This window comes from Quercus suber, unplaced genomic scaffold, assembly GCF_002906115.3.
Source record: "Quercus suber isolate HL8 unplaced genomic scaffold, Cork oak 2.0 scaffold_21, whole genome shotgun sequence".
Lineage (NCBI taxonomy): Eukaryota > Viridiplantae > Streptophyta > Magnoliopsida > Fagales > Fagaceae > Quercus > Quercus suber.
The window spans coordinates 1,763,870-1,775,126 of NW_027069486.1; the positions used below are offsets into that span (position 1 = coordinate 1,763,870).

The 11,257-nt window shown below is 41.3% G+C and overlaps 1 protein-coding gene across 1 annotated transcript; it reads left to right on the plus strand.

Moving 5' to 3' along the window:
* Positions 1-7,468: 7,468 nt before the first annotated feature.
* On the plus strand, positions 7,469-8,050 carry LOC111985196 (uncharacterized). Its single transcript, XM_024016847.2, has one exon. The coding sequence runs from the start codon at positions 7,469-7,471 to the stop codon at positions 8,048-8,050; it is 582 nt and encodes a 193-aa protein (XP_023872615.2).
* Positions 8,051-11,257: the final 3,207 nt, after the last annotated feature.

The window sequence follows — 11,257 nt, forward strand, 5'->3', positions numbered from 1 at the left end:
ATCCTCCACAACCCAAAACACAATTCAAAACAAACCCATAGCCCACCAACAACAAATCGGAAGCCCCACCACCACCTTAACCACAAACCCCGACAAACCCACTGCCTCCACACCCTCACCCACACCCACTTTCAAACCCAAAACCTTCATAATCCAAGTCAACCCAGACTCCAAACCCACCATCTTCCCCCCACACTCTCCAATACCTCCACACCACTTGCTCCCCTCAATTCCTCGGCCTCAAACCCACCGACAACTCCGACCTCCGCAAAGAGTCCGACTTTGGCTCCAACCTCGTCATTGCCGTCATCGACACCGACATTACTCCCAACCACAAAAGTTTCAATGACCAAGACCTCAGACCCATACCCACCCACCGTCGACCCATCCATCGGAACCCATAGCCTATCCCATCCAAACCCACCCACCTTCGTCGGAACCGAACCCAGCCAACACAATCTGAACTCACACATCACAACCACAGCCAAAAAAAAAAAAAAACCATTGCTAGAGAGAGATCGGCATGGAAGTGATCGTTAGCGTCGGCGTGGAAGAGCAGTGAGGGTGAGAGAACAAAAGATGAGAGGTAGAGAGAGAGGAGAGGATTGGGGTTTGAGAAAAAAAGAGAGGAAGAGATTGACAAAGAGATGAGAGAGAAAGATGAATAAAATAATAATAAACTCGTGTGTTATATTGCTCATTACCGTGCCAAAGTTATCACGGTACTGTAGCATGTTGCAAAAATTTGACACATTTAACACATCTAATAAAGCTCCATTTTTTGTGTTTGGTGTGCCAAATGCCAAATATTATAGCATTTAGCACAAATACCACATCTGCTGTGGATGCTCTAACACTTGGAGTTTTAACTTGAAGATTCTGCTGAGCAAATGGTTTGTGTTTCTTGGAATGGGTGTTCTTAAAAGGCTAACCTCCCTCACGTGTTTTTTTTTTTTTTTAATTATAACTTTTTTCACTTTAGGTTGTGAGATGTAATTGCATGCTAGAGACATATTTTATACATATTTTATAATTGGAACTGTAATTGCATGTTTCTTGTTGGTCTATTTTGTAATTGGAACTGTACTGTGTAACGGTGCTTCATTATTGTATATATTTTTTGGTAGGCCTGTTAGAGACATATTTTATATAATTGGCTAATTCTTTGACAAAGTGCATTTTACTTGTAATTTGGTAGATTTGGGATAAGTTTAAGACTTCAAGAAATATGTTGTTCAAGTCAAGTGTTAAAACCATGAAGATCTGACCAAAAAACAAGTAAAGAAGAGCGATTCATTTCATTAAAGCTCGACAGAATCCTTTCTATCGAGATTTAATGTTGAAGCTCGACACAAGCTGTTTCTATTGAGACTTACGAAATCAGAAATTCCAAATCTGATTTTCGGCCCATGCTTGTATATTTGTATAGGATTTTTTTTCTCACAACCCTAGACATATATAAGAATTATTTTAAAAGCCGTCGCATATACAGAAAGTGACTTAATTCATTATTCTCTTTGAAGAAGCTACTGCATTTTTGGCCATAAGGTTTTGTAACCAAGGAGCTTCCTAATCTTCATCGTTGAAGAACTGAATAACTTTGCAACTAACATCTTCTTCAAGTTGTTGTTGTTAGTCACGTACTTAGATTCGTACATCATTGGTTAGTCACGTACTGGGATTCGTGCATTGAACTAGAAGATTGTCACTATAATACAAGTCCAATTGGGTATTGGGGTAAGGGTTCAATTGTAGGTTGGTATTTCGGGATACGCCAAAGGGTTTGGTAAGATTCCTTATTCTTGTAATCGTTTGTGATTGATAATAGTGGATTTTTAGGACTGGTAACCTAAAAATCACTAGGTGATGTTTTTGCCTTGGAGGTTTTTTCCATTCGTAAACAAATTACCATATCAATTTATTTTCCGTTGCATTTAGTATAATTAGTGATTATCGTCATTGCATGTAATTGAACCTAATTAATTAACTTGGGTAATTAATTAATTTGTAATGGGTCAATACATTTTTAATCCAACAGGGCCTTCCACCTTTTACTTATGCATCCAAAATCACTAAACCCAATATATTTATCGAGTCATTGTCATCCATTAGGGCTCTTTGTTTCAAGCTTTTTTTAAAATTATGTAGTTTATTATTCACAAGAAGGTGACACCACTACAAAAAAAAGAAAATAACTATCTCGGATATTTTCTTGAAAAGGGTATATATACATATATGCACCGACCAATATAGGAAGGGTTTGTCGGATTGACAACATTACTTTTTTTTTTTTTTTTTTTTGCTGAATGGATTGACAACATTGCTTTTGAGATGCATTATTGGTCACTCACCATTATCATTATGTAGGCTCAAAGTTTGTCTGCTTGTCGATTTCATTTACCAAATATGAGTGGCCAAACAATGGTTTACTTATTAGGATATGCCCCAGATTCTCATATTGTGTAAACTGTAACCATAGATTCAAGATTCTTGTAGGTTTTCATTTGGCCTATTCTGGTTTGGCTTGACTCTTCTCACAGTCAGTGACCATAAACTTAATTATTATTGGCGCAATGATAAGGAAGGGTGGACATGACAATATATATATGTGGTGCACTGCTCGGGTTTTTAATAAAGTTCAGAGTTGAATCCGATGTGGACCTTTATATGTCGCTGCGGTGCGTCGCCCATCGTAGACACCCATTTATTCAGTGGGTGCAACAAGGTGAGGCTCGTGTGTGTTTGGCACTAGCTTATAAGTTGGTCTTTTGCTTTTTAGTTTTATTGTACAGTTTTTTAAAATTTCACATTTTCTTACATTTTTTCACTTTTTCAGAATACAAGTATAATTTAACACACTTTCAGTATAAAATTTGAACAAAAAAGTTAAATAAATTATTCCCAAACAGAGAGACTAATGTTGCTTGGACTACAATTGAGAAGTTGTTTCACCCAACCAATTTATCTACCAGTTTTTCTCGACATCATTATTTTATATCCACTTTTCATGTTTTAAACATAGATATCATATCTTCACATTTTTAAATGTGTATAGCAGCTCATTTAACGTGAATACTATGTAAAGAGTACATATAAAATAAAATGGGTATGGTTAGAGCATTCACATCCGATATTGCAAATGGCATATGTAGGGAGATTTTAGCATCAAAGCACAAAACAAGGGCATTATCCGGTGTTGAGGACAAATTTTTTACACCACATGGAATTTATTTCATCGGTAACCCACACCACATCAACAAATTATGGATTTTGGAAAAACCTCCTTTAAAGCCCAAAAGAGCCCATATTCACAAAATGACGCCAAAGCCCATGGTCCAAAACCCATGGCGATATTATCTCATCAAAGCCCATAGTTCAAGCTCATGGCACAACATCTCATTTTCGGCGTATAATCCAAGCTCATGAGTCTCATCCGGGGAACTTTAGGAGTCGTGGTTTGGAGGGCCAAGAAGTATGTTTAGTAAAACTCCAGCAGTTCAAAGTTGATAAAGGAAACATGTTGTTTGGCACATCTTCCCCAAGTTCCTGAACTCTGACGAATTAGTGTGTAATAGGTAACATCTAATAAGCCTCTCATATCACATAACACTTAAAATGATAAAAACACCCCATTGCTCTTTATCTAAAACTTAATATTCATCATGTAATCTAATTATATTATTTCATATAAATTATATTATTATTTTCATCAATCCCAAACACATGCCTAAACCATATTGGCTATCTCTAGTTATAAGAAATCTATTTAATATCTCATCCAACATTAAATGTCCTTCTTGCTCTCCAAGATTTGATCACAATACAAAGAGGCCATAATTACATCTCTAAAACTTCATCAAATATCATCCAATGAGTCTATTACTTACCAAAATTATATTGTAATAAAGCCATGGACTAAACATATAATTTCCAAAAGAGAAAACTTAGCCAAAAATACCAGCAACAGTTCCAGCAAAAACTGCCTTAACTCCAGCAGAAGCTGCAACAACTCCGGCAGAATCTCCAACAACTGACACATGTCCAAAAGTGACATTATCAACCCATTAATGCCCAATCCCAGCAACTTGTTGCCATACCCAAAGAAGTAAGGGTCCTATAAGAGAAATCATACTATTTTAAACTAAGATCCATAGCCTTCAGGTGCAGTACCAAAAGTAGGAAAATCCTATAAAAATTATCTTACCATTTTTAGCTAAACCCATAAATTTAATGCAGAATATTTTCTCCAGCAGAAGACCTCACACAACTGACATCATCCAGCTGCGTCAAGACAACTACTGCTGTAAAGCTGTCGCTGCAACAGCTACTATTGTGTCAGTTGCTATACAGCTGCAACAGCAACCTTAAAGTTTCAAACTTTCTTCTTTTGAGTAAAAACCAAAATCTCACTAATGAAATCACTTACTTTATCAAAAACTTTTCCTAATTTGCTAAATTTCCCTTCAACTAATTCTAATCTAGTTACATACTTGGCTCTATATAAAGAGGACCAAGCCACAAACTAACACACCACTATTCATCTCTCTCTCACTCTCTTATTCTGAAATTTCATCATTTTGCTACCAATAAACACATCTTCATATCCTTCTCCATCTCTCTTACAAAATCCCTCTTCTTAGATAACACCATTACAACATACTAGAACACCACTATCTATCTCTCTCTCACTATCTTATTCTAAAACTTCATCATTTTGCTACTCTTAAACACATCTCCATATCTTTCTTCATCTCTCTTACAAAATCTCAGTTCTTAGATAGCACCATTACAACACACTAGAATACCACTATCCATCTCTCTCTCTCTCTCACTCTCTTATTCTGAAATTTCATCATTTTGCTACCAATAAACACATCTTCATATCCTTCTCCATCTCTCTTACAAAATCCCTCTTCTTAGATAACACCATTACAACATACTAGAACACCACTATCTATCTCTCTCTCACTATCTTATTCTAAAACTTCATCATTTTGCTACTCTTAAACACATCTCCATATCTTTCTTCATCTCTCTTACAAAATCTCAGTTCTTAGATAGCACCATTACAACACACTAGAATACCACTATCCATCTCTCTCTCTCTCTCACTCTCTTATTTTGAAACTTCATTATTTTGTTGCTCATAAACACATCTCCATATCTTTCTCCATTTCTCTTACAAAATCTCTCTTCTTAGATAACACCATTAAAACACACATATTATACAACACCACTACCCATCATATTCTTACTCTCTCATCCTCAATATTCTGAAACTTCATTCACTTTGCTACCCATAAACACATCTTCATCTCCTTCTCCATCTCTCTTACAAAATATCTTTTCTTTGAAAGCAACATAACTCATGACATAATACAAAAAACCACTCCAGTAGCAGCTGTAACCTCATGTATTTACAATATTTAACCTCAATATCTCTCATACTTACCTATATTTTACAAACACATTCCTCACAAAATATCCATACATACTTTTCATATATTTTTAAACTCCATATCTCACAAAGTGTATATATATATATATATATATATTGTACGGCACCATAGTGCCCATATCCATTTAGGCCTTAAGCTTTGACCTAACAGCGTGGCCCATGGCCCCAATCTCTTTCTACCCGAAACCCCAGTCTAAACCCACACAAACTGCAGGCCCAAGTTTCGTCACTTGATCCTTGCTCGACGAACCATTACCAAACAATAAAGAAAGAATAACTTCCAAACACTCCATCATTAGCATACCCGGCATTGCCCAGGGAAGCATTGCTGCCGGGCATGCCTGCTGGAGTAGGAACCAAGTTCCAGGGCCACTTTCGCCGCATTCCACTCCCACCTAACCATCCACTTGCGACTGAGGATATTGGACCTCCAATTGCACTAACTATGACAATGATCATGATCTCTCCACTAATTGAGAGCTATAAATATGAGAAGTTAGAGGAAGAGAGGGGGTTGGAAAAAGAGAGAGAGAAAACAGAGAAAGAGAGATAGCTTCATTAAGTCTCTGTGCTGAGAACAACCTAAAGTAGGAAATCCAAAACTCACTTTACAAGTAAGTTGTGAGCCCAAGGGAGGTTTGGCCTAATAACCTCACTATTGGCGTGTACAATTGGCATTGTCTGTGGGAATCTCATACAACGATGTGGTTCTACTGAGGCTCAATCCCGGGAGGATGTCTGATAGACGTTCGGAGAGCGATGCTGCAAGTGGTTCTGTGGGGTCTTCTCAGGGATCTTCTTAGCGAGAGAAAAGGCAAAGAGACGTGAAGATAGGGACAACGAACAAGAGAAGGAGCATTCCGACCTTGGGGAGGAGTCATACCAAACACAACGGACAATATCGGGCGCCTCGGAGCACAAATGATTTGATGAGAGAAATGAGGAGCTTGAGCAGCTATACAGGTTGGTGAGAGATTTGGAGTTGGAAGCAAGGGGTAGACACTAGAGAAGGGACTGAGACAACCGAGATAGGAGATCTGGTACAAGAGGAGATCGCCATGGGACCGGGTCTAATCATCTGGTTCCTGTCAATGTCGAGAACATTCACGTTCACAGGAATCCCACCATCGTTAGGATCGTTCACATTCGCAGAGATCCCGCCATCACCAGGACTGTTCACGTTCACGGGAGTATGCAGATCGGGGTTATGATTCCCCCGAAGAGTGGCGACCCCATAATGCCGTCATGGATGCAATGAGTCGTGCCTTAAGTAGAGCTGCTCGTTCACCATTCTCAGATGATATTGAACGTGCCCCAATGCCAAGCAGATTTACACACCCACCATTCAATATCTACGACGAAAAAACGAACCCAATTGAGCACGTCAGCCATTACATCCACATGATGTCTCTACATTCTCACAATGATGCGCTGATATGCAAGGTGTTTCCTTCGAGCCTCGGCTCGACCGCTCTGAGATGGTTTAATAGGTTGCGGAAGGGTTCCATCCACACTTTCGCCGAGTTGATCCAAGAGTTCGGTGTCCGATTTGTAACTTGTAGACGGGTGCCACAACCAGTAGATGCTTTACTGTCGATGAAGATGAGGGTTGTGGAGACTCTTCGTAGTTACGCCAGTTAGTATTGGGAGCTTTATAATGAAATAGGTGGGGGCAATGAGAAAATTACAGCGAGCACCTTCAAGATAGGGTTGCCCAAGGATTCTAAACTATAGGAGTCGCTGACAAAGAAGCCTCCCGAGGACATGAGGCAGCTCATAAGGCGTATCGAGAAGTATAAGCGCCTGAAGGATGATAGGTTGCAGAGTAAAGGTAAGGCCTCGTTGATAAATTGTCCTTGGCAGAGTAGCTTTCAGCCAAGGCCTCGGAAGGATTTAAAGATATAGGAGCCGAAGTGGCAACTGGGGGAGGTGAACATAACATTTAAGGAACCAGTGCAAAGGATTATAGACTGAATCAAGAACGAACCATACTTCAGGTGGCCAAACAAGATGGGGGGTGATCCTTCTTGGAGAAACCAGAATCTATGTTGCACTTATCACAAAGATAAGGGGCATACCACCGAGCAGTGCCGGGTATTAAAAGACCATCTAGGGCAGTTAGTAAAAGTAGGACATTTGAAGGAGTTTGTAATGAACCCCAATGACCAGGGCACCGGGCAAGGTGCTCAGCAGAGGGGGAACCCTCTCCCACCACCGTTGGGAATGATTGAAGTGATCCATACCACCCTAAAGGGTACGGTTGTGACCAAAAAAGGGGTATTGACTATTGTGCACATAGAAGATCCCCCGGACAAAAAACCCCCAGAGAAGAAAGCGAAGCATGCTCAGGAGACCCTTACTTTTGATGAAGACGACTTAGAAGGAACGATTCAACCGCACGACAACGCGTTGGTAGTCACGGCTCGGGTAAGCAGCGTCTTGGTAAAAAGAGTGATGATAGACCAAGGGAGTGGGGCTGACGTGATGTATCCAAACCTATTCAAAGGGCTCAGGTTGAAGAATCAAGACTTGACGAAGTATGATACACCGCTAGTCTCGTTTAATGGAAGGGTGGTGATTCCCGAGGGATAAATTTCCCTTCTTGTAAGCATGGGAGGTAAGGAGGTGATGGTAACCTTTATAGTAGTCAGTTCGTTCTCCCCTTACACAGCAATCGAGGGAAGGCCGTGAATTCACGCAATGGGGGCTATTCCGTCCACCTTGCATGTAAAGGTTAAATTTCCTACTGAACAGGGCGTTGCCGCAGTACGGGGAAGCCAGCAAGTGGCTAGGAAATGCCTAGTTGCTACAATTAGTTGGAAGGGCAAGCAGGCTGAACAGAAGGAAACCGCCAATGATGCATCATTATAGCAATTACAGAAGCCCCAAGAAGGAATGGGGGCTGGTTGTGCTAAGAAACCGATGAAGGTTAAAATATTGTCAAACACTGACAGGTATTTTCAAATAGGAACAGGTATTTTCAAATAAGAACGAGCATGAAGAACCAGGATAAGGTAGAAATGTTGTTGTTCCTTATACAGAGCATGGATGTGTTTGCTTGGAGTCTGTACGAGGCGCCCAGGATGGACCCCGAGTTCATTGTCCATAAGCATAACGTGAACCCATCATTCCCTCTTAAGAAGCAAAGGCCGAGGAAAGCGGCCAAAAAGCATGTTGAGGCGGTGAAGTCAGAAGTTCAAAGGCTGAAGAAGGCAATGGTGATAAGGGAGATCTTCCTCTCAGAGTGGCTAGCAAATACCGTGGTAGTGAAGAAGAAGAATGGCAAGTGGAGAGTTTGTGTGGATTTCATGGATTTGAATTAGGCATGCCCAAAGGACTTGTTCCCTATGCCGAAGATCGACTAATTGGTAGACGCCACATACGAACACCTGAAGATGAGCTTCTTGGACGCATTTCAGGGATATCATCAAATTGCCCTGGCACCCGAGGACCGAGAAAAGACAGCACTCATTTCCCCGGATGCCAACTATCATTATAATGTGATGCCATTTGGATTAAAAAATGCCGGGGCCACGTACCAACGGATGATGACGAGGATGTTCCAGGATAAAATAGGATGTACGGTTGAAGTATACATTGATGACATGGTGGTGAAAAGTAAACAGGAAGTACAGCATGTGGAAGACCTTCAGGGAGTGTTCAAGGTGCTTCGGCAACACAAGTTGCGCCTAAATGCTGAGAAGTGCACTTTTGGTGTGGGGGCTGGTAAGTTTTTGGGTTATCTGATTACTAATCGGGGAATAGAGGTTAACCTCGACCAGATTAAAGCCGTGAATCGCCTCAAGCCGCCGAGCAATCCGAAAGAGGTGCAAATGCTGACCGGGATGTTAGCTGCACTAACCAATTCATCTCCAAATTCGTTGATTGCTGCCGACCATTCTATCAACTTCTAAAGAAGTGGAAAGGATTTTAGTGGAATGAGGATGTGACAGAGCCTTTCGAGATTTGAAGGATTATTTTATGCGAGCGCCCATGTTGGTAGCACCGGAGTCCGGAGAAGATTTATTCATGTATCTCTCAGTATCCGATCACACCGTGAGCGCCGTATTGCTAAGGGACCGAGGAATACAGCAACTAGTGTATTACATTAACAAAACCTTGGTTGATGCCAAGACAAGGTACCTACTCTTGGAGAAGCTAGTGTTAGCCCTAGTGCACGCTACGAGGAAGCTGCCACATTATTTTCAAGCTCATACTGTATTTATCCTGACCAAATATCCTTTGCAGTCACTATTAAAGAGATCAAACTTCACGGGCCGAATAGCGAAATGGGAGATCTGGCTAGGTTCCTTTGATATACAGTACAAATTACGAAGCTCGGTAACGAGCCATGTCCTTACTGATTTTGTTGCAGAGTTTTCTCGAAAAAAACGAAGTGAAGACGGTCTGTCATGTAGAGAATCGCCCATGGAGAGTTTTTGTGGACAGTGCTTCGAGTGCCATGGGGGCTGGTGCTGGAATTGTCATAATTAGTCCTGAGGGAATACGGTTGGAACATTCTTTCAAATTGGGGTTTAAAGCCTCTAATAATGAAGCTGAGTATAAGGCCTTTCTTGTCGGATTGAGGACCGTTTTAGGCATAGGTGCTTAGGACGTAGAAATTTACTCAGATTCTTGGCTGGTTGTTAATCAAGTCCAAGGCAGCTTTGAGGCCCAGGATTCTCTGATTAAAGAATACTTGCAGGCAGTAAAGCAAATCCTGGACAAGTTCAACACAGCAAAGGTGGCCTAAGTTGGTCGGGCGTAGAATAGACACGCCGACTCCCTAGCTACGTTGGCATCGTCAATGACTGAGAAGGTGCCTCGGCTAATCAAAGTGGAGCTTATAAGGGAGCCGAGTATTAGTGTGGCAGATAACACTAGTACAGCCGGGGTCGACGTTGATGTGGTTTCAATAACCAGGCCATGTTGGATGGGCTCGATCATTGACTTCTTGGCAGAAGATCGAGTCTCGGATGATGAAAAAAAGGCTAACAAGATTCGTCGAGTGGCCGCTCGGTATTGGTTGTCAATGGAGCGCAAGTTATATCAAAGGTCTTTTAGGGGACAGTACCTTTCATGCTTGCACCCTGAGAAAGTAAATGAGCTTCTGGCTGAGTTACATGACGGAGTGTGTGGCAGTCATGTAGGGGGTGCTCATTAGCACACCGAGCGATGACTCAGGGATTTTGGCTGTTGCAGATGCAGAAGGATGCCACCGAGTATGTTTGTAAATGTGAATGATGCCAGAAGCATGCTCCCCTAATCCATCAACCATCAGGACATCTAAATCCTGTCAGTAGCCCATGACCATTCGCACAATGAGGGCTAGATATTCTCGGTTCATTTCCCCAGGCAAAGGGCAATCGCCGATTTGTGTTAGTGGCAGTTAATTACTTCATGAAATGGGCAGAAGCTGAGGCTTTAGCTAATATTTGGGATGTAGACGTCAAGAAGTTTGTGTGGAAAAAACATAGTTACAAGATTTAGGGTGCCAGACTCATTGATATTGGATAACAGACTGCAATTCGACAATAAAGTTTTTCGCATTTTTTGTAGTGATCTTGGCATCAAAAACAAATATTCCACTCTAGCGTATCCATAGAGCAATGGTCAAGCTGAAGCTACAAACAAAAATCGTCAACGGGTTGAAGAAAAGATTAGACGGTGCAAAGGAAAGGTGGGCAAAAGAGTTACCTAACGTCTTGTGGGCTTACCGAACAACTCCCAGGAGGTCCACGGGGGAGACTCCGTTCTCCTTAACGTACGAGGCGGAGGCCGTGGTACCGACCGAGGTGA